The sequence below is a fragment of the Perca fluviatilis genome, chromosome 11 (assembly GCF_010015445.1).
Source record: "Perca fluviatilis chromosome 11, GENO_Pfluv_1.0, whole genome shotgun sequence".
NCBI classification, from domain to species: domain Eukaryota; kingdom Metazoa; phylum Chordata; class Actinopteri; order Perciformes; family Percidae; genus Perca; species Perca fluviatilis.
In genome coordinates this window covers 21,440,860-21,464,850 of record NC_053122.1, presented here as the reverse complement: position 1 = coordinate 21,464,850, position 23,991 = coordinate 21,440,860, and the positions used below count along the sequence as shown (strand labels likewise).

The window sequence follows — 23,991 nt, the reverse complement described above, 5'->3', positions numbered from 1 at the left end:
ACCACAACAGCTCTTGTTTCATTGACAAGACATTGAGTCAGTTGCTCAGTTAATCTCACTCTTTGACCTACTAGTACATTTATTTGCAAAATATTGTAAAAAATGGATTTGGTTTGGATCCACTCGCTCGCTGACTGCCATTGAAGACCAGCCATTTGCACCAGGCACCAATCAGTCAAACAGTTGTCAGGAAGGGAAAAAAAGCATCTTGCACCTTAACAAGATAACGTTAGCTTGGGCAAGTGTCGTTTTAACTGTAGCAGCAGAATCCAAAATATGAGTGGGTTAAGCCTAATTCAGGCCATGACCGCGAGGCCCAATAGATGATAGGACTTAGAGCTTTGAAATCTCAAATGAAGAGCACGAAACAAGTTGCCTGCCAGCAGCGGGCACAGTGGCTACTGCTAGCAATGGTAAAGATATCGCATCGTCCATAGTGCAGCCTGTGTACCTGCAAGCTAAAAGTCTTACATTTTAACCCTGGGGTTATCCTGTTTAAACCTAAAATAATTAAAATAAAATTTGTATAACACAAAGATGCCTGCTTTTCTTCCCGTTACTTAAGAGTAATCCTGACAAATTGTTTTCTCCAAGAGAGTTTTTTAAATCTCCTGTTCAGACTGATTTGTAAAGCTTCTCTTGTTACTTCTCTTACCCTATTGTTGTCATTATTTCTCATCCTCCATCATGCAGACCCAGACTGGGCCAGTCTGAACCTGGGCGCCTTGATGTGCATCGAGTGCTCTGGGATCCACAGAAACCTGGGCACCCACCTGTCTCGTGTCCGCTCCCTGGATCTGGACGACTGGCCAGTGGAGCTCAGCATGGTGATGACGGCCATCGGTAACTCGATGGCCAACAGTGTGTGGGAGGGCGCTTTGGAGGGCTACACCAAGCCAGGGAGCGACAGCACCAGGTTAGCATCCTTCTACAAATAAAGGCGCTGCTTAATGAAGCATAGAGAGATTATAGAATGAGAAAGCAGCACTGTATTCTGTCCATTACCTGCCGGTTATTAGCCAACCACATTTCAGCACAGGCAGTTCACACCACAAAATGCTCCATAAGAAGCACCAGGGGTCCATAAATGTCAGTCTGCTGAGCCAAGAACACATTATTTTATGTTTGAGCATCAGTCCATCCTGTACACATTGATCACAATGCCTGTTTTATTTGAGTCAGTACTTTGTTGGCATCTCTATCCCTCTGTCTTTTTATTTTAGGATATACTATCTAATATTTCCACCAGAGTATCTGTTGTCTTGTACGTCTCTCCCTATACTAAATCATAATTCATGAAAGGAGCGTCTTGCTGGACATTGTTTTGCACGTACCTGATAAATGCCCTGAATAGCTCCAAATCCATCCATGTCAAGTTTTTCACTTGACATGTAAGCGCTAATCAGGAAAAGATCTTTTAATCTAAACCACATGTGAAACCAGCCCAAGCCTTTTGTTCCTGCTCGATATCAGTGAGATTTTAACAGTAAGTAGGAATGTGGTATTTCTCCTAACGTACAACTTAACCAGAGGTGTTTTTTTTAACTTTTGGAACTTAATAAGTACCTTTCCATCTTTTTAATATGTGTCTCTTAAATTATATTTTGCCACTTACCCCGTATGGCCCTGCCCTAACTTACCCCAATGACTATCTGCTCCCTCTCCTCTGAGGTACCCAGATCTGGTAGGAGGATTGTTTATCTCTTGGTGACAGGTGAGACCTAGCGTCCCAGTCTGACTAATGACCTGCTGTGTGGCTGTGCAGGTAATTAAGCACACCATTATGGCTAAACCCCACCCCAAGAGCCAGGCCCTCGGGCCCCCAAGCTGCCGTGTCACATATCCATCACACAGGGCCGGGTCATCACTCTGTCTGTCACAGCAAAGACCGTCTGTAGGGTCTCCCTGGTGGCATTAGACTGTTTTAACATCACAGCTTTGTAACTTTGTTACATAAAGTGATATACCAACAGAGAAATATAGCTGCTTTCTTTTTTAGTACCACTGCTTCTGCTGTTGCAGCGGTTATGGCTAAACAGTAATATAATATAAATAGAATTTTAAGGAGGTATTAGTGATACCACAATGATTAATAAAGATGTGCTAATATATCAAATACATCAATATTTGATATATTAGCACGGACAGTATAACATGTAGTTTAGCAGTATAAGCATGCCCTGTCATTTTTATTTGTTAGCAGGATACCTCAAAAACCTTTACACCAAATTTTATTGAAACTTGTCAAAGGTTGGGCCAAAGAACAAGTGACTGTTTTTTTTATTTAGTGGATTGTGCAGCCTTGGTGGAGTGCTTTCTTGTTAAATTATAAATGTAAGCGTGTCCTGAAACATTTAGTGGATTAATAAACTAAAGCCTAATATTGGTAAAACCTGACCCATAATGACACTAATATATATCCCTTCATACTAATGCATGGCCAGGGTTGGGAGGGTTACTTTAAAAATGTATTCCGATACAATTACTAATTACTTACTTTAAATGTAGTCAGTAACTTAATCCAAGTATCACAATATTAAAGTGACGTAACTTTGCGTTACTTTTGGATTACCTCAATGCCAAAGATGGACATAACTTGCACTGTACTGTGTTGTTGTTCCTCTTTTCTGCTTTAAATACAAAATATTGGTGACATTTCCTCCCACTGAAAGCATTTTTTTACCAGCATTATAAGCCATTATAATGAATTGCCAGCTGTTAGCTATAGTTTCACTCGAGACCAAAGTGGAGTTATGGGAGACTCGTAAAGTGTTGTAAAATGTGCGCATGGTAGTATATTATTTTCTATTTTTAAAATTGTAAACCTGTTTATAATCCCCGTTTTTACTAATTGTATCAGTAATCAGATTACGCCTTTTTTTTCTCTTTAATCTAAACTGAATACAGTTACCTTTCTTTTGTGTCCTCCTAATTACGTAACGCTGTTCCATGTATTTCGTTATTCTCCAAGTCTGTGCACGGCTCTGGTTATGACACGATCCATTTTATGGTTTAAACTTGTGGCACTACAGTACATAAGGCTCACTTAACTGTGAAAAAGTTCAAGCAGTGTAGGTGAGTGCCTTACAATCCACTTTCCTGCAGTTTCAGTATGCACTTCAAAATTACTGCTGGTCATACAGAAAGAATACTGTGAGAGACCTTTTCATGCACACATACATATAAATAAAGTTTCTGTTTCAGTTTGCTAATGAACAGTTTTTCATAGTTTTTTAATTCCACCGGTAGTCTCAGGCCTTTTTCTCTTGAATCAATCCTGCGCTCTCTGGCCAGTTCAGAACTGAATGATGGCCTACAGTTATTTATTGAATGGTATCTGTGCTAAAGTACTCTACTGTGGACTTGATGAAAGATTATTGATGTTGATTCCTCTCCCTACCACTGTCAGTCCTATGTCGCCTCAAGCAGGAGAGGTTCTTTATTGTAAAAAAGCTGATCTTATCCCGCAGCAGCATCTCCATTAGTTTTCACTGTCAAACAATAAATCTCATTTGCAGCATAACTAATCTTTAGACAAAACACAGAAGTTGTAAATATCATATATGGCCACTGTTTATAGAGATGCTGATAATTTTGTTGCTCATAGAACATTGTACCCTTGTGGGTAAAACGCTGGTATCAAATTATTTTTGCTTTATCATGAATGATGAATTATAACCAACTTAATAGGATGTAGTTTTCTTATTTCTTTTATTTCTTTTAACACCATAAATCCTGACCTGACTCTCCTTCTGCGTATGGTCCTCTTAAGTTGAGCGGAGCACATATGAGAGGATTTTAATTGTGTCACATCGGTGACATGTAGCAGCTTTGTGATGGCACCCAAGCAGGCAGTGAGTGCATGGCTCCCGAGTCCCACTAAACATTAGTGACACCTAATCTAAACGATTCAGTAACTACCTGAATATCAACTCAGTGTCTGATTGAATGTCTCCTGCAAGACTAGTTTTACCCCCTTGCATTTTTGAGATTTAACTTAAAAGCATTCATCCACAAGATTGGTTTAGCTTATGATATTCTGGATCGAAAGAACACAATATATAGATTTGTCGTACGCAGATCCGCACAGCAACATTGGACTGATTACAGGCATCATAATGGGAAGATGATGATAATGGGAGGAAGCATGCTTATATCCATGCACGTGTCACCTGTTTTCAGACCTTGTAGAAGAATGCATGGTACCACTTTCTAATAAGACACCCTTCATGAAGTAGTGAATAATCACTTTTTAGATCAGTTAAAAGCCATTAATAGAAGCACATTTTGGATTGCCAGGTTGTAGTAGTAATAATGCGGTTATAAATGTATTAATCCATCAATAAATGTTCATTTGTTTATCACTTTCTAATAACCATTCAAGCCTACAGTTTGATGGGCAGTAAAGGCTTTTAATCACTACGTCTGCATCTGTGGGTGTTAATATTTTGTTAAAATTGATTTTTCTGGATTTCCAGAAGGTAAGAAGTCCAATTTTTCAAACAGCCAAAGTAATTTTTCACAACCTGCCAACTCAAAAGTGGTTCTCATTCATGGCTTATAACTTATCTATAAATAATTAATGATGCATTAACCATAATAAAGCCATTAGTTACAATGTATAACCATTTTATAAAGAATGCCTTATTAAAAAGCCGTACCTGGCTAGGCTACAGTTGAATCCATAATAATAAATGTGTGCGAGCCCTGCATTGTGGATGATCTCTGCAGTCAGCATATTGGAGGGGAGTAGTTCTTTTTAATTAGCACTTGGGAGTCGTTGTGTTTTGCACATCACCTCTAATTGCTTGGCATGTTCTTGATAGAAAACACCACAGACTATTTTGATGGATACTGTGGGGGAGGTCCAACCGCTAACTTTATCCTTATCGTCTACTGGCACACACACTCACAGTGAAGCACACACACACACACATACACAGACACCAGTTCTCATTTGGGGGAGATGTCCTGGAGCGTGGACGGATGTGGACGGCTATCCCTCACTGACGCGGGCCTCTCACTGTCACCCTCTGTAGGCTCCGCGCCGCCCTCGGCCACAGGCAGGTAATAGCTCTGATGAGAGCCCTCCACTTTGTTTCAGAAATAATTTGCCACTCCTGCCGCCTGCAGGGGCTGCGTGGTAATAAAAATGAATCACACCGCTAACCTCTCCCAACCTGGCCCCGCTGCCTCTTTTAACCCCTTCTGCTCTGGCGTTGGCATTTTTGTTCGTCCTCCCAAGCTGTTTGTGGCGTTTACAACATCGGTGCTGTGGCCATCAGATTCCTGTTGTAGGATTTGTCCACAGTGGCCTCTGTCCTCCCAAGTTTTTCCCCGAGACACAGAGCAAAGCTTCGGGGCTACTCACAGGTTAGGAGTGCTGGAACGCAAACTCTCAAAAGAGCTTTTAGAATAGCCGGCCTTGCCAGGAGCCCCAGTGGAGGAAGAGTAATTAATTAAGACAAATTAATGACTGGGTCTTCCCATGTCCTCCCTCTCTCTCTCTCTCTCTCTAAATGAAACCCACAGGTCAGTAATTAGCCCTGTGTGGGAGAAGTGGTACCACAGTCACTAATTGCCCACATGCCATCGGGTTTCAGAGCCAGGTAGACGTAGAGGAAGGCCTGAGTCATTATGGCAAAGTCTACTTAACAATGCAATTTAGTTTTAATCTTGTTAGCATTATAAAATCCTAGCAAAAAGTTCTGTCTGATGACGTAAAAGAAAAAAGATCAGAGCCTTTTTGTGACCGAGAAGTTGAAATGTGTACGTAAGTGCAGCAGGCTGCATACATAAGCAGGGCATGTGTTATCGTCCCCTCTGCTTTGTATGTGAGCCAAGGGTTCAGCAGGGGTTAACAGCATGAGCATTTAAGGGTGTTAGTCTTGCTGGCACAAAAACACAGCCACTCCATCATGAGGAGGCTGACAACCTCATTAATGTCACAATATATTCAACTCATCCCTATGCCTGCCTACGGCACCCAGATGCTCTCCTGTTGGCCCTCTCTATTGAGCTCAACACAACAACCTTTTGAATTCTGGTCATCTGTTCCGACCGCACTCTGGAAGCAAGAAAAGTGGCAGCTATTCCATTTGAAAAAATATTTGTCTTAATTCTTTTGCAGCTGTTCCTCTCAGAGCGGAGCATATCATGTCTACACTGTACGCTCGGGGCCACAGGGGGCATTATTTGGCACTTTTTCTGCAGCGTTTCCTGTGTTGCTTCTTCATTTCTGGCCCTTAGCAACCTTTGATGCTTTGGGGCCCAGCTTTCTGTCCCTGTTGTGTGCGCTTTTTTTTTCATCTCTGTCGTTCCCCTCCGAGCCCCCTCTCTGTCTTTCTGCTGCTGTCCCTCTTCCTCACACTCTGTCTCTTCCCTCCCCTCGGTTTGTGGAAGTGAAGCTGCTGTCTGCATGGGAATCGGTCCCATACAAGTTGCCCACCCCCACTGTGAGGTCTGTTCAGGCTGGTCAAACCCCAAGACCCCCTCCACCACCACCACCACCATTTCTCCCCTTCACTGCGTCTATTTGATGTGTCTGCAGTGAATTTGGATCCTTGGGGAAGAGTAGGAGGAGCTCTAGAAGCTTTGATTGTTTAGGAGGACTCAGTATGTGTTTGAAAGATGAGCGAGTGGTGGGACGGACATCCTTCTCTTCCTATGGACCAATACGTTTATTGCAGGCAGTCAGATTGGTCATTCTGTGGCTCCACCACCGCTGGCTCCACCCTCGCCGTCTCAGTTTCCCTTCCCTTCCTATAAATTCCTGTTTGCCTTTGTCTTTCAGGCTTGACTAATTATCCTTGTTTGTCCCTCTTTATTTGAATTCAGTCATGTGTTCTTGACTCCGTGGGCTGGGTTTAGGAGAATCATTCCGCCATTTGCCACTTAATTAAGTCAGGGTCAGAATCCATTGCTCAACGGAGAGCTGAAAGGACAGAGCTCTAATAGAATTATAAAAGAGGCCTTTCTCTACTGTTAAGGCTGCCTTTATCTAGGTGGGCTCTGCATAGGCGAATTAAAGGGGACACCAGCTCTGGACAGTAGCCCATTGAGACTCAGTGAGCATTTTGATGTTTGCCTAAGATTTCTTTCACATTCAATCTAATGATAGAAAGTTAAACAATGATTATCCGCTTTGAGATAACTCTGAATGATGAAGGAAGTTTGTCGCGAAGCAAACTCCGCTTGTTTTGAGTTGAAAGAGACACAGGCATTTTTATTAGGAACTTTAAGCTCCCCTCTGTCCCCTAAGCAACAGAGAAATTTAGAACAAGTATGTGCTCAAGTCAGGGTGGGGAAATGGGTGTCTGTTTGTGCCCATGTCTGGATGTGTGTGTGTGTGTGTGTGTGTGTGTGTGTGTGTGTGTGTGTGTGTGTGTGTGTGTGTGTGTGTGTGTGTGTGTGTGTGTGTGTGTGTGTGTGTGTGTGTGTGTGTGTGTGTGTGTGTGTGTGTGTGTGTGTGTATATAAGAGTAACCATCAGTTCAATTTCCTAAATATCCCCCCATGCTGTGAAAATTCTCCTCCTTTCCCTCTCCAACTCCCCTCCTACCCTGTCCTGGCGCTTTGACATGCTAAATCTGCTGATTTTATTTTTCTTCTTCCTGCGGTGAGGAAGTGTCCTTTTCAAGGGTCTCAGTTTTCCCTCTGACTGTCTTAACCCTACCTCTGTTTGGATTGTTTTTCTATTTCAAACAAAAGACAGAGGCAGGATTACCATTTCACTTCCTTTCACACTCTGTCTTTCAAGTGGCAGCAGTTGAGGAATTTCTTTAAAAACCACTGCGTGGCTGCTTTTGCTTTTATTTTTTTTTGAAAAAGTAGACTGTATAAAAGGAGCTGTGGTTGAATTCAGAGCTCAGCATCAGCAGTGAGTGAGGCCTTTTCCTGCAGGCCCTCAGGGCTGATTTCGTAGCGGAGGCTAACAAAGTGTCCTCAGGGCTCCTTTCTGAGATGTTGACGTCTTCTTAATGGCTCTCTTCAGCCTTTTTGTTTCACATCTTAGTGCTAACTTTCTGCCTCATTTAGCTCATATGAATTCACTGGGCTCTACAGATTCAGCATCTCATTCATGGTCTAGCTTTTTGAAATAAACTTTGGACAACAGCTCTGATTTTTTTAAACCATGCTTAAATTTTTTTTGCCTTGAGGATTATAGTTATAGAGTTTTCAGACATACTTTATCCTCTTTGGCAGTAAAAAAAAAAAAGACAAAAAAAAGCCACTTGTTTTCAAAGTGTCCACCGGAAATAAGAGGGGTGGGCAGGACGGCCCCTTCCTGTTCTGAGCAGTCTGCCTCTTCTAAGGCCAATTGATTTGCTAACAGCCTTGTCCACACATAATGACTGAGTAGGGATTGATGGAGGTATTACACCATAAAACTCTGAGCCACTGCAATTGCCTGCCATTAGGGCTGTATTGTTGCTCATATAATACCCTCACCCTTTAGAAAAGATTTTCTTTTGGTTTAGCGGGGTAAAGGACTTTCTCCTACACATTTTCCTCACAAAAATGCACCCATATGCTTATAAACGCAATAGCTTTAAGACTGTTTTGAGATGTAGGTTAAGTTGCTTTATGAGCTTCCGGTGGCGTTTTGCAGTTAATCAATCTGTGCTGGGGCGCTGATAAAGAGCTGCACCTCTTCCATCACATCCTTAACGCTTGTAGTTAGGTGCCGGAGCCAGGCTCCTCTGTGCAAGACAGACTGTTCTGTGAAGTGAGCCTGGCAGCTGACATATGAGTCTGAAAATGGTTGCTGTCTGTGGTAAGTTGGCAGCCTTGACACCTCGCTGCTAAGGCTGTAATAAAGGAGAGTGACTAATGTGGAACTGGTTACTATTGTTAAAACTGCTGCTGTAATCTAAAATGATCTATTTGGGGATATACTCAGGGTTAGTTCACACAAATGACAAAAGAACATGTTTTCTCTTTTATCTCTAGTGGTTCTCTCTGACATTATCCTAATTCCACTTTTCAGTCGGAGCTATATCTTCATTAGAAAGTATTTTCAAAGAGGTCTGTGGGTTATTTAAAGTAACTAGGTCTTTGTTTCAGGAACGAGATGTTGCTGTTGAATTTGTTTAAAGGATGAGGCTGGCATTATTCTATATTTTTACTTATTGTCGACAAATCCCATGAAAATACCAGAACTAATAATGATTTATAGTAATAGTATTGTTTGTTTAGCCAAACCCTGATACAGATTTTACTCTGTGCCATAGATCTTCATTGTTGTTCAATTACACATCAGTGAGCCTCACTGCTGCACTGTTGTTTATTTCGAGTCAATCCCACATACACCGTCCTGCTGCTGTAAATACACCAGAGCACCAAATGTGTATTGATCCGCAGCTGAAAATAGTCCCCAACAAATGCACTATTTACCCCAGTTTGAGTACATTTGGTAAAAACTGCAGTGCCCTGCTACTTACTGAGCCTTTTTTTTTTTTTTATTAAACTATTAATGTGTGGACTGTTTTTGAGGATTTAAGTTTTCATTCAATATGAGTTTGGGGCTGAGAGCCACAGACAGCGTAGGGAAAATGGAAAGTATTGAGCGGAGGACTAGAACATTGTTGGTTTTGGTCTTTTCATAGGATTTGTTTCATACGAAAATAATATAGAATGACATCAGCTTAATCCTTGTCATTTTACAAACCTGGTAGCACCACAGACAAAAGTCCATTCATCTCCATTGCATCGAGGTGGAAACAGAAATCTTAAGGATAAATAGCTCATGTAAAAACAAATGCGTCTGTGTGGCTAAATACTTCTTTTGTAAATTGGGTGAACCAACGCTTTAATAAATTATATAAATATATAATTGAATGTGTAGATGTGATGTTCCGCTGCTCATCTACAAGGTAGATTTTGGTAATGAAGTTGTACTGTTGGAGTTTGTTGTCACTGGGATTATGATGAAATGGAATTGAAGTGAATTAGATTGTCAGCTTGTACTTGCTGCTAAGCCTCGGCCCGTTGATAGAGAGTCCCATGAGAGCCTTGTCACTCTAGCCAGCGTCGCCGCTTTAACTTATCCGCACAAACCTTCTCCTTTCTGTCACTCACCCGCAAATCCAAACAACGGCCTCTTTCTGCTCCCCTTATCACACCGGCTGACAGGGTCACAGGGTTAGTGCCACACTGGGCATGCTCAGTCATTCACATATTGATATTGATTTTTTTTCTTTTTTCTTATTTGGACAGTTTGTATGTGGGCAGAGAATGAAATGGGGGGTCAAGATGGAGAGCAGTAGATAGAATTCTGCCTGGCGATAGAGGATGGAGCCTTCCCTCAGCCTCTATTCTCTGCTGCAGGCTGAAGGGAAGGAGCCCCACATCCCACCGTCCCTCTCTGGCTGCCATTCAGCCCCATCGATCTGACTCAGGGCCCAGCCACCCCAAGGGAGACCAGGGCTCGGAGACACACTGCCTCTTTTGTGGAGGGGATCCACCAGTTCAGACTGACAGCCGACAGTGCTGATAAAAATACGCCCCACCTCCCCCCCCTCCTTCCTGTATTGTCAGCAGCAGACATGCTGTTCAAGATGTGTAACCTTTAGAAAGCTGGCCAGGCTCTCACCATCTTGCTCTCGACCTTAATCACTAGAAAGTGGAATATTGCCCAAAGCGTCACAGCCTTTGGCATTCTCTCATCTCTTCAGCCGATCTTGCTGTATTATTTCCCACTGTGATAGTGGAGGCTAGTGGCTTTCATGTGCTCTAATAATTTAGAAACGGCACTTTAGTGAGTCTCTTAGGCCAATTACTGTAACACCTCCCCTGTGTGTCTGCACACCTTTTTCACATGGCTTTGTCTTGAAATCACTGCCTCAAAATTAAAAGATATTATGTGGAAAGGTATTTAACTTAGGTGCTAAATTGTGTATATATGTTCAGCATGTTTCACCCAGCCTGACCTGTAGCGTCCCTGTCATTTCCTTCTCTCCAGAGAGGAGAAGGAGCGCTGGATCCGAGCCAAGTATGAGCAGAAGCTGTTCCTTGTGGGACTGCCCCAGTCGGACGTGCCCCTGGGGCAGCAGCTGCTTCGGGCGGTGGTGGAGGATGACCTGAGGTTGGTGGTGGTGCTGCTGGCCCACGGCACCAAGGAGGAGGTTAACGAGACCTACGGGGACGGAGACGGACGCACTGCTCTGCACCTCTCCTGCGCAATGGCCAACGTGGTCATCACACAGCTGCTCATCTGGGTGAGTTGGCTCATCAGGCTTTGAGGGGAACGGTCAGAGGTGGATGAACATTGTTATTGTAGGCATTTAGTGTTTGGGCAAGTGATTAAGGAGTTTAAGTGTGAAAAGGACTTCCCAACAACCAGCAAAACCACCAGATGTGCCAGTTTCTTAATACAAGTCCCTTCTACAGACAACCAAGTGTCTAAAACAGTTTTTTGTTTTTTTTTTAAATTACATTTATTTTTCATAGTTAGCTATATAGCCATATTTTCTATAAGTTTTATTTAAAATGAGCATTTCCTTGAAGGAAATTCCTCTGGAAATCAGTAACTACTACATGTAACTTAACTCTAACTAGAGTAACTGCCTTAGCTCGGTTAGTATTAGATTGCATACTTCTTTCCAAGAAACACCCCAGGAAAGTGCTGAGAATCTACAGACCCATAAAAGAAAGTGTTACCATTTATTTCACAACATGATGGTTTAAATGGTGTTTTAAAGCCCTCTCCTCACTGCTGGGTATAAATAAGAAACACTGAATCATCTTTTTTTGGGGGGCCTAGAAAGTAGTCCATTTGAAGAAGAAGATATACTTTTATTAATCCCCAAGGGATTTACATTTTACATTCTGTATTTTTTTTAAACTTATTAATACACAGACCCGAAATACATACACATGCACAAACAGGACCTATACATGCACTAATTGGAGAGATGTCAGAGTGAGTGGGCTGCCCATTATAGGCGCCCCAAGCAGTTGGGGGTTCGGTGCCTTGCTCAAGGGCACAATGGCCTAATTCAAGATATCTCCATATAACATACTGCAGCATTGTGGGTTTGACTATTTCACCAAACACCAAGCATTATTTACTTCAACTATAATTGAATTGTTGGGAGAAGCAGATACACAATATACTGTAAATCTGAAATTGTCATACAATGTTATACAACTTCAATGATACTACAAGAAAATGTTCAAGGGTTTAAGAAGTTCTTGGGACAAACGGCTCTAAAAATGCTTCTGCTTGTAGAAAGTTAAGAGAAAAATTGAGGAAAGCAATGGGGAAAACTCAAATGAGCTTCTGAAAAGAAATATATAAACAAAATGTTCAAGCGCAGATTGCTTGCCTTGCATGTGTTTTATTGTTTATATTGATGATCTGCCTTTCATACCCTTCATTTTCTCCCACAGTACGGTGTGGATGTGAAGAGTCGGGACGCTCGTGGCCAGACCACGCTGTCCTACGCCCGGCGAGCCGGCAGCCAGGAGTGCGCAGACATCTTACTTCAGCACGGTTGCCCCAACGACACAAGCAGCCTGACATCAGTGCCCACGCCCAACATGAGCCGCCGCAACCCCAATCCCAATATCAACAACAACAACGCCCAGTGTGAGCTCAACCGCAGCATTAGCATCATGTAGGAGCCAGTGAGCAGCCGCAGACAAACCCACCAACAACCCCGAACCCACTCGTCTCTTCCCAGTACTTTCTCCTCTGTTTCACACTGTGTAACCCAAAAATCAGTACCAATGGAGAGATAACAGGAGCCATGGACTCATTGTTTATATTCCACTATGCCGTAAGAAGTGGGTGTTTGGGGTTCGGACATTGTACATTGTTTGTTTTTATATTATTATTATTTTTGAATTTGTTAAATTCATTCAGTCTTGGTCTGAAATGATCACGATCAGCTTTAAGCTTTTTGTTTTTTAAGCGCCAACCAAACAAATGACTTACTTTGGCATTTCATACCTACCCTACGAGAAGCATTTCCTTAATGCTTGAACATTTCCTGTCTTCCCCTTCTGTGACGTGAACTGATTTTATAATGAGCTTGAAATGAGAAACTTCCTTCAAATTTCCAAGCCTAGGCATAATAACATAAAACTGTGAGGAATAGTTTTACAAAACACTGATGTGGGAAAGAAACTAAATCTTTCATGATCTCAGTAGCTGTTAGAGCTTTAGTAATGATGCATGTCTTCAACACAGCTATCAAACTCTTGACATACTATTCATATACAAAGGCAAATCAATTATAGTTGAAGAGTCCAAATGATTTAGAGACTTAATTCACAGGAAAATGGCTTTGAATCATCATAAAGGAGTTGATTGCAGAATTCCTATCGGGTGAAAGTGAGTCATTTCCTTCACCACCCTTATCGCGATCCTCCAGTAGAAGTGTCCGTGACTGTAAAGGAATTAAGGGGCATAATGTTTTATGACCATCAAGCCACATGGCTTTGTAAGCGTGCCTCTTCAGACTTCATTCCAATTCAAAGGTTTGATTGAAACAGTGAAATCGTACCATTAATGATGCCTTTGTTGGAGTAAGTTTTCCGATTGACTCAATTGTGATGAAATTAGATACTGGAATATCCATTCACGTCCTGTGGCCAAAGGCTGTAGAATCGGTACTCTCGAGAGCATTTCCTCTAATGTTGCTGTGAAATACATATATGGTACTGTGTGTGTGTGTGTGTGTGTGCGTCCATACGAAACTGTACAACACGTGTGTGCTTACGTCTGTGACCGTGTGCAGCAGAGCGCAACTGGGCATTTCTGTTCATAAACATTGGAGAAAGGACACCAGAGAGGAGACACCTGTAGTGAAGATTTGGGAACATAACTGTGTTTTAATGTACAGATGTCTGTAAAAAGTAGTTCTTGTTCATTCACCCTATTCCTTATAAGAACAGTTTGAATTTAAAAAAAAACAAAAAACAAAACAAAAACAACACTTTCCTTTTCCTTAAACCTACAGTATGTGTCAGCCTAAAAGCAGAGGGTTAACGAAATGCATTCAAGTGACTGAAGTGAGACATTTAGGAATTAGAATGAGCAAAGAGGTTTGCAGAGGGATGTATAATTAGTTTGACCTTCTTTGCATTAACACAAATGTACAGTATTCCACTGACATGATAAACCAAGTCATTTATAGCAAAGGTAAGAAATGAATTCAGGTGGAGTTGGCAGTCTGCAGCGCATTTTCCTTATTATTCAACTGCCATTTTTTAAGGTTTTAAACCGTCTTGACTTTATGGGTTTACTAAGGCAGAATATATGTTTACAGAGTAAGTTATTAACTTTTTGTAACTTATTAGGATTCTGTTGTTGCTTTACAGTATTCCTTTTCAGAGCCAATGGTGAATAAATATGTGGTCAAACAAGGATGTTTGTAAATCAAAGAGATAGCGATATTGTAAAGGAACTGTTTGACTATTTTGAAAATGCGCTTATTTGCTTTCTTCATCATAAGATTGGTACCACTCTCAGGTCTGTGTGCTGGAGCCAGGAGGTGATTAGCCTAGCCAAGCTAACTGTTAGCCCGGCTTAGCATAAAGTTCCACCACATATCTTCCTCTAAAATTTCCGAACTCTGGAGAGAGCCAGGCTGACCGTGTCTCCCTGCTTCTCCCAGTTTTTATGCTAGCTAAGGTACACTAAGCTAAGCGCCTCCTGGCTCTAGCTCCATACTTAACGCACAGGCATGAAAGTGGTATTGATCTTCTCGTCTAACTCTCAGCAAGAAAGCAAATAAGCCTAAAATGTCCAACTCTTTCTTCAAGACATCCCAAAAACGGCCGCAAATTCAACCAGATACCTTCAAATTTACTTGTACTGTATGCATACAGTGGTACTGGCCTTATTTCTGATTTCTACTTGACCAACTTAACAGTACATTTCAGTGTCCGAGAGGATTATTGAGAGGAGTTTAATGTGTATATTGATTACCTGAACTGTAGATGATGAAAAAAACATTAGAAACCTGCCTGTTTGTACCTGAAGTGTACATATTAGCGTAATGCTTTTATCTGAAGACAAGCTCCACCTGGAGAAACAAACTAATCTGGGTTTAGGTCAACGGTCCCTTTTGACCCATGAACCATATTTTGATATTTTGTTTGGTTTTTTTGTTTCTGTTTAGCATATTTTTAAGGTACTTCGGTTTGGTATCGATATTACCCGACCATCTTTGGTACTTGTGTATAATGATGTACATTTGACATATTTATAATGCAGTTTGTATATATCTTTCTTTTTTGTTGTTGTTCAAGTTAATTTTGTAATTCCTTTTACGTTCAGAACGTGAAACAAAGCAAAAGCTAAAGAGTAACTTGTTGTATGCTTGGATGCTCGGCTGACTGTTGACCTATTAATAAACACTCAAATAAAACGATGTAGCCTTCCCTGCATTTAGGGAAATCAGCACATTTGTCTAGTGTATGTGTTCATCCATCACGCTCCTGCCGCTTCTGTGCATGACCTGCTGACGAGGTGAGACTCTTTCAAATTAAAAGTCTCACTATCACTTCAACACGTACTGCCATTTCATGTTTTCCCCTTTTGCATGTTCCTTCATCAAACTTCCTGGACAAATTCAACGTCACTGGAACAGTCCTGTTAGTGTGTCCAAGGAAACTCATCCAAGCCTGTTTTGAGGTAAGTAAAGCAACCGCTCTCTCCACTTCCTGCTTGTGGGACCCCCAACAGTTGGTTGAAAGAGGATTAAGATAAAGAGCCGGGCTTAGTGTCAGGCAGCACAACACCGTGGGGAAAAGTGAAAGGTCTAAGTGTTCATAGGAGTCAAGCCCTCACTAATCCACTTCTTATTTCCTGCTAATCTTGTCTCAGCATATCTTCATCCCCTTCCTCTCTCTGTTGGCCGGCTTTGTTTGAGCTTTATCACCTGGTTTCTCTTTAGTGTTTCCTCTTCCTCCCGCCGCGCTGGCTTGACATGGAGCCACAATGCTCCGAGTCACGCTTAAAGGCCCTGAAAACTTGTTTTTTTCAATCAGCTTCCTTTCTAGTACTAATGGGGTCCTGCAGGACAATAAGACGTTTTGGTTATTTCACATGAAAGATTTCTGCATTTATCTTTTTCTCCGTGCCACTGGTTTGAAGTGGGTGTGGCTCATTTAGAAAAGAGGTATATCGGGCGCCTGTGTAGCTCACCTGGTAGAGTGTGAGCCCATGTACGGAGGCTCAGTCCTCGACCCAGCGGGCCTGGGTTTGACTCCGACCTGCGGCCCTTTGCTGCATGTCATTCCCCCTCTCCCTCCCCTTTTATGTCTAAGCTGTCCTATTAAACAAAAGCCTAAAAATGCCCAAAAAATAATCTTAAAAAAGAAAAGATAAAGGCATATCACTGCACCAATCAAGATTTAGCAATATTTGAATCAGAATCTGATGACAGTTGGTTGGATGTTTGGTTATTACCAATCAACCCACACCGACAAACATACCTATTGCAGCCGATTAGCTGAGATTTTGACTGTTTAAACTATTAATAAATAATCTTTACTTAACTTTTGACTTTTGCACATTTTTAATTTATCGCCATCAATACAAAGTGTTATTAATCTCCCATTAATTGATTTTTTTTAGCTACTTTGGAGCAGAGGAAACAAGATGTAAACACTATATTGACATATCAACTTTGAAGTTGATATTGGCAAATAGTTGCCTATTTACACATCCAGCAGATATGGAGCAACCTCAGCATTTATTTAGAGTCGGGCCCCCTGACAAATGTAAGTCCAATGTCCCTCTCCTTTCAGCTCTGTTTTGGTCTCCATCAGCTCCTAAATCTCTCTTTAGCTGCACCATGTTCACCAGCTAGCCCCTAACTGTGTCCGTCTGCTATTGTCCTGGGCAGGTAGTGTACAGTGTTCTTTTGTGCTTGCAACTCTGACGAGAATGCTGAAAGTGAACCAGAACTGTAATGTGGGCAGGATACCGAAACAATGAGATTAAAGACACTAAAACTGCTCTTAGCAGTTCAGGGAACTGCAGAGTCGGGTGATAATTCTCTGTGAGTTTGTCACTACAAGCAGTCCCTTTCACATAAACCTGTGATCTATTGTTAATATGAAAATATGTATTGTAAAAGCATCTTCAGGGGCTTAAAATGTCAACAGGCCTTGCTTAAACAAACCTGAACCGAATCATATTCACTCCACATCTCTTGATGATCGTCCTGTAATTTATTACTGTGCCTCACGCCTTGGCAGACCCCAGCCACTTGTGTTTGTTGTGGTGAGACTGGAGCGCTTGCGTGCACTGCTGTGTGTTTTGATATTTCATCAGGGCCTGCTAAACAGTGAGGAGGGCTCTCTGCCGCCCACCTCTTCTCAGACAAATTGCCTTCTAAGATTGCAGAGGTGGGTCTGAGGCTGATGGATGAGTACACAAAGACCTGACAAGACCATATTTGCAAACATTAAGGCCGTATTTCCATAACATGTAGGGGCTGCTTGGCCACGGGCCATTTTAACAGCCTGTTTAGCAAGCAGTCAGTGATGTGCCCGCTCGTAACATAAATGTTGCTTTAAGGTGGCGTTAGTGTCAACCTGTCTTGATTTAGACAGGTTACTGTTGCTCCATGTTTTCTGCTTCACCCTTTCAACCTCTTAAACCAATAATTGTATCCACTCTGCTCCTTCCGTCTGACCATCTCTCCTCTCCTGAATCCCCCCCAGACCTGAACATCCATTTATCAATTTCAGCTCCATCACGTCTGAGCAGTACATCCATGTTGCACTCTGCTCCGTTCTGACTGCCCCAAACTCATGTCTTCATTTCCATATCCTTGAACCTCTCGCTAATCAGCAGATTTCAGCACATCCCTGCCTCTCTTTCCCTCTCCTGCTGCCAACCCGGGCCTTGCTATCTTCCTCTTCATCCTCCGCCTCGCTCTCTCTCCTTTGTCTTACATAAACGCTCTGTTCCCATCACTCTCTCCCATTCTCCCCTTTTCTCCTCTCTCTTTCTCTCCCCTTCCCCGTTGGCTTTTGCCTGCATTTCTCTGTTAATTTGCCTGAGAATGCATTAGCTGTAATGAAGGCTGAGGGCCGAGGGAATCCTCCAGGGTTCCATTAATCATCCCCCCTCAGACAGGCAACCTTGATTACAAGTGGCAAGAAATTCATTAGAGCTGGGCCTCTGACAACTCTTATCTCCGCCACTAGATCTGACTCATTAGGCAGCCAAATTAAAGCTATGATGGCCCTGATGAAACTCATCGCTTGTTTATCTTGTGCGATTTGATGCATCTGCCCATACATCACTGTAGCCACGACCGTCCGGACCCTCCCAAGAAGTCGGGCCTGCAGTCAGCGCTGAGCAGCCTGCACTCACACAAGCTCTCTCTCTCTCTCTCTCTTTCTCTGTCTCTCTCTCTCCCTCTCTCTCTTGCTGTCTCTCTCTCTCTCCCTCTCTCTCTTGCTGTCTCTCTCTCTCTCTTGCTGTCTCTCTCTCTCTCTCAGGTGGGAATGTGGAGATGGTTTAATGTCTTTGCTAAAGAGAACTTCTGATATTTCAATTTGTGATTCAAGTAGCAGATTGGCAAAATGATACAGATATTGTCATGAGACTGAGGTGTTCACTTAAAGTGTAGCTTTAATGGTAGAGAGATTATTAAAACTTATAAAGGATTAACACATTCACAAGTACACAAAAACTATTATAGCCAAATAAAGTGACATGACATTAATTGTGTAGTGTTTTGAATAAGCAAATCCTATAAGATGTCACTTTTTTTTTTTTTTTGTTCATACATTTTCTCACTTTGGAATAAATCTGGGATGAAATTGTCCCACTCGCAGGATCTCGATAATAACAACCACCATGACCTTAGCCTCTGAGCTGTGTCATGGCTCTTCGTCGTCACCTCCACCGTGCAGCTCACGGAGACCGAAATAGCCGTTGCACTCTGGCACAATGTCGTGGAATTGACCGTCTATATTAGTCAGCTCTTGGACCGTAATAAAACTTCCACTGCTCCTTCACACGACCATCACTCCTTGAATCCCCATCCTAGTGCCACAGTCTTGATGTATGAGGTGGACAGTGAAATAAAGTTTACTACTCATGGGTGCCCAGGTCATCAAATTGTCTGTTTATGCGCTGAGGTCAAACTGAGATAAAATAAATTAATTAATTAAAAAAATGTCAGTGTGTGCATCCATGAGAGGCTTGAGGGAAATGAAATGTGAGATAATGATGCTGTATTCAAGAAGATTTTTTATAACATTGTCACCCAAACCCTCCATATTTAGGCTAAATACTGATTAAGAAGATTAATACTTGATAAAATATTTATACTAATAAAATATTTGAAGAATCTCACCCTATCATCATACTTCAACAAGTGCTGCTGCAGTAGCTTAAACATGGCTTGGGGCCTGAGTCTATTTTGGAAACAGGAAAACCAATCACTTTCTCTCATCTGAGGTGAAGTGAAATTATTCCAACATGAGACTTTTCTGGAAACAGTTCAGAGAAACCATGTAAACCCCAGAACCATGCATATGGAAGTTTGCATTAACCATCAAGCCCTATTTCCCCTTTCCTGTAATTGGATAGCAATGTGGCCAGACATTATTTTAGTTGCAGATTATTTTTAATATTGCTGCTCTGTGATCTTACATTGCCATGTAAGTTTCCATATTTGGTCTGAGTGAGCAAGCATTTGTTTGCTCATGTCACTGTAGCCATCCTTGCAGATGAGGTCTGTTAGTGTAAATAGTTATGCAGCTATCGTTTTTATGTATTAGCTATAGGCTTTTATATTGATAGGAAAGCATTCATTAATTCAGTCGTTTTTAGAAGTCATATGTTGCCTCTTCTATAATCATTTATCAAATTCCATGAAATATTCTGCTACTGGGGCATTCAAACGTATACTGAATTATCTACAGATGTCAGTATTTATTAAAGTAGATATCAAATGAAATCTCTAAAAATGATTTCTATAGAGAAAATTACACATTTTTTTAAGAAAAAGAGTGTATCCATTATTTGATATATGCCACAGGAACAACAAGCGGGTTTTGTATTTTAAGGCTCTAAACGCGTCTTATTAAATAAGGTCTTGTTATGATTTATATTTTTTTTTTTTGCAGGGTCCATTTTTATTATTTTACCAACATAAACTGTTTAGCTATCAGATTAGTAATGGCTGCTGTCGGTTTGGTTGTCTCTCTGTAGTGACATTACAGTGTGTTGAATATTCTCAGTCTAGAGGAGGATCCATCAACATGGCCTCCTAAAGAGAAATCAATCACTGCCGCTGTTTAAAAAAAAGAGATGCCCCATCTACCTTTCAGGTCCTGACGTTTCTGGGGAAAAAAATCTTTTGTAACATCAAGAGATTAAAACTAACACGTGTGTAAACGACGCTACGATGTTGCATCACTGAAAATGAATGTTCCAAATGTTAGGGTACTTTTTAGTTGCAACGCTGAAACTCTTTAAATGTTCAAGATAAACACCGTTTTTCCGTTATAAAATGTGAAATAATGTATATAGGATTGTATTAGGCTAAATTAAAATATGTTCAATAATATCAAAATAGCCGCCTGACTGCAGTTTGTACTGAAACATGAATCGCTGTTTAAACAGTGTTGGCCACGTTTTTTCATTTAAAGCAGGATAAGATAATTCGGAGACATTTTTCCAAACCATAAAATCATATTTACTCTACCCTCTAAACAATAATAATTCAATCTGGATCCCAACTTTCGTATAAAGCGATTTATTAGGTCAATATACTTTACAGTTGTCCCTTGTTTGGTCAATATTTCCTTCACATCTTTTCTTTTTTCTCTCTCTCTCTCTCCACAAATAGCTGTCAAAGGTGGTTCCTACAGTTGCCAAACAAAATGTAAAACGTCTTACTGTACATGCAAATGTGGTCAACAAATTGTACGAAACACAAAACTGTAATTCAGCTTCACCAAATGAAGACATGCACATAACCAACAGAACATTTTGGCCCTATATAAATACTTAAAAAAATCTTTACAGTCTCATCTCATAGTGCCCATTTGTACCAATTTTTACCCATTTATATTTACATATTCACAGAGCAATAAATAAAAATGACAGCATTTTGTCAACTAATTGATCTGTCTGCGAGCACATCTCTGCTCAGTCTCACCTCTCAGACAAAATAATCGTGTCCTCCTTTTTGTGCTTCATGCGTTCAACGAATCAGAGGAACATAGAGTCAATGTAAGTGTTTTTTTTTTTTTTAATTATTATTAATATTTTAGATTTTCATCTGAGTTCATGGCCTGGTCCCTTGTTCTATTTGTTGATGCTGACTCCTCACCGCAAACCTGTTGACGTGCACGGGGATGGGGACCACAATTTTGGGATTTCTCACCGGTTCTCCTGACCGGTTGTTAACGTTGCCGGCTTTGATCCGTTTCCACTTGGCCCTGCGGTTCTGAAACCAAATCTTCACCTGCACCTCGCTCAGTTTAAGTGCGTGCGCAATCTGAGAGCGTTCAGTCAGAGAAAGGTACTTTTTACAGTGAAACTCCTTTTCAAGTTCGAGCAGCTGCTCGCTAGTAAAAGCTGTTCGTCTCCTGCGGCTCTTCCCCGCTGAGCTGCCGGTCGGTAGCGCCTCCTGCGAGCCGGTTTTTAGTTTGCTCTTCTGGGACAGGGAGCCACAGTTGTTCCCATCCGAGAAACTTTCGTTCTCGCTGTCTGCGGAGCTGTCCTCTCGGTCACTGCACACGGTGTCTGCTGATTTTAGGTCCAGCTTCTCGTCGTCTGAGCTGTACAGTTTGGTCTCACCTAAAACGTGAAGAAGAAGAAAAGAACATACACATTCACGTTAAGTTACTCTTTCGTGAGCCTGCGAGCCAAAAGAGACGATTACGCAGTGTCGCACAACGTTAGACCTCAATCATTGCGTTTTTAGTACGCTGGTAGGGAAAATATCCACGAACCAAATAGCTGAAAACACTCTAAATGTATTTTTGTTTTTTTAACTGAACTGATGTTGGTCGTTATACAGCCGTCCTGCGTGTAAACACTGAGTTGTTCTGTAGAGTAGGTTTTTACTGCATCTGTTTCCTGCAACTCAGCCCAGTTTAATGTCTTCTCCCTACAAAATAATTCCACTGAAGTTTTATTTAACTGTGATTAAGCATGCCCTCCAATTCGCTATTGTAATAATACTACCAACAGTTCAGAAATCATTTCAATAAAAAAAAAAAACATTTTATCCTAACTGTCATCAGGTTGCATCCCCATGAATTTGGGCTGTAATAAATATTGCATCACTAATATGTCTGATATCCTGCAATGATAACAAAACTGGTGTAAGAAGGGTTTAACTTTTCGCTTAATTTGACTGCATCTCTGAGACCTGCAAACTGAGACCAAACAAATACAATCAATAAATAATGAGGCCGAGCTTACCTGATATTGTTTGAAAAGTTTCCGAGAAGTTAAGCAGCTCAGAGCCCTTGTCCCGGCTGTGCAGCTCGTCAGAGTGAGGACTTTCCTGCCTTCTCGCTGCGGGATCGGCGGCGCTTAAACGGGGACCTGGCAGCTCTTGTGGTGGGTAGAAACTGTCCGGAGGATCCGAGAAACTTGGCATCGTCGTGGTGAGCGCCACCATGGATGGCACCCCCTGTCCCAAACTGGCACAGAACGTGTTGGTGAGCCGTCCCGCAAAAGAAGCCAAAGGCGCGAGTGGAGGTATACCAGACGATAAAGGCGAGTGGGATAAAGCTTGTGGAATAACCAAAGGTCTGTACGGCATGAACATAGGATAGCCCGTGTAGAGCAGGTGTCCCGGTCTGGGCTGAGGAGTCCCTATCAGGGAATCGATAGAAAACGCCGTCCCTTGGCCGCCTGGTCTCTGCATTTTGCAGGCAAACACTTGGATTCGGTGGGAACTTGAAAGCAGGTGTCCTTTCCTCGGCGACGCGCAAAACTTTCAGTGCAAAGACAAAGTGAATTGAAAGTAGATCCCCTGCCGTACTGTCATCCCTGGGAGTGGACTGCTTCTCCGGATCTCTGCACTCTATATGTGTCAGTCAGTCGGGCGCTTTGTTGTGTGCCCCACCGCTACCTTTTCCCTCTTATTTGTCACACACTGAGACATAAACACACGCTCTCTCTATCTATCTACCTCTCCCCTCTCTGCAACTCCTCCCCCCGCCCCTCTCCCTTGCACCGTGTGTGTGTGTGTGTGCGCGCGGAGAGAGGGGGCGCGAGCGCATTGGTTATCATCTTCAAAACAAGAGGAATGAAAAGGGGGTGTTTCCCTGGGGGCTCATCCATCTTCCTCAAATTACGCTTCATTTCCTTATTCAGCCCCTGACTTTTTGGCCGCCTTGAGAGGCGGTAGTTTCCCAGTGGAGACCAAATAGACGGGTCGCCCCCCCCCCCCCCAGCCCTCCTCCTCTTTTGCCAGGTTCACCATTGACTGCAAAACGGTGTGAGAGACTGTTCCAGCCCTTCCCCTTCTATAATCGTTGACCACACCAACCCAATCAGCTATTATTAATTTTGATTGATGATAAGTAATTACTCTGGATTCAAGGGACAGCGTAAAACAACGGTGGCTTTTGTTGAAATATTGGGGCCGATGGGCATCAGAGTCAGGAGGGAGGAGAGGCAGATGTTTCTCCGCTCTCTGTCCTATTCTCCGCGGCTAAAAACAATGCGGTTGGCTTCAGAAAAAAAGAAGTGCTGCAACAATTGCTCCCTGGAGAGAGATACTCTGCGCGAAATTAGATTCAGATAAAAGACGTTTATGCGAGGTCAACTGCAGTGTGGACACGGACAGATATAGCCCAGTGGCCAAAGTCAAATCTGACGGATGCCACTTAGTTTGAACTCAGGGGAATTTATATAAAAAGCTTTGAATTATAAACTCTAACGTCTATAACCGACCATCTGTCAACTAAATCATTCCTAAAGTTGTTTTTTTTTATTTATTTTTTTAAATTAAACAATCACACATTTTGCTTTGCACGTTGG

At 42.0% G+C, this 23,991-nt stretch overlaps 2 protein-coding genes across 4 annotated transcripts in view; one reads left to right on the top strand and one right to left on the bottom strand.

Annotated features, from left to right (window-relative positions):
- agap3 (ArfGAP with GTPase domain, ankyrin repeat and PH domain 3) overlaps positions 1-15,414 on the top strand; it is a 122,184-nt gene extending 106,770 nt beyond the window's left edge. For all 3 annotated transcript variants that reach the window (XM_039815358.1, XM_039815359.1, XM_039815357.1), the window contains exons 16-18: positions 694-916; positions 10,963-11,218; positions 12,393-15,414. In XM_039815358.1, coding sequence (XP_039671292.1) covers positions 694-916; positions 10,963-11,218; positions 12,393-12,623 — 710 coding nt within the window. In that variant the 3' untranslated portion in view covers positions 12,624-15,414. The remainder of the gene's footprint in view (positions 1-693; positions 917-10,962; positions 11,219-12,392) is intronic.
- A 5,311-nt stretch (positions 15,415-20,725) lies between these two features.
- gbx1 (gastrulation brain homeobox 1) lies at positions 20,726-23,091 on the bottom strand. Its single transcript, XM_039814880.1, has 2 exons — positions 22,420-23,091; positions 20,726-21,789 (listed from the first exon to the last, which is right to left on the bottom strand). The coding sequence occupies exons 1-2, from the start codon at positions 22,868-22,870 to the stop codon at positions 21,275-21,277; spliced, it is 966 nt and encodes a 321-aa protein (XP_039670814.1). The 5' UTR covers positions 22,871-23,091; the 3' UTR covers positions 20,726-21,274.
- Positions 23,092-23,991: the final 900 nt, after the last annotated feature.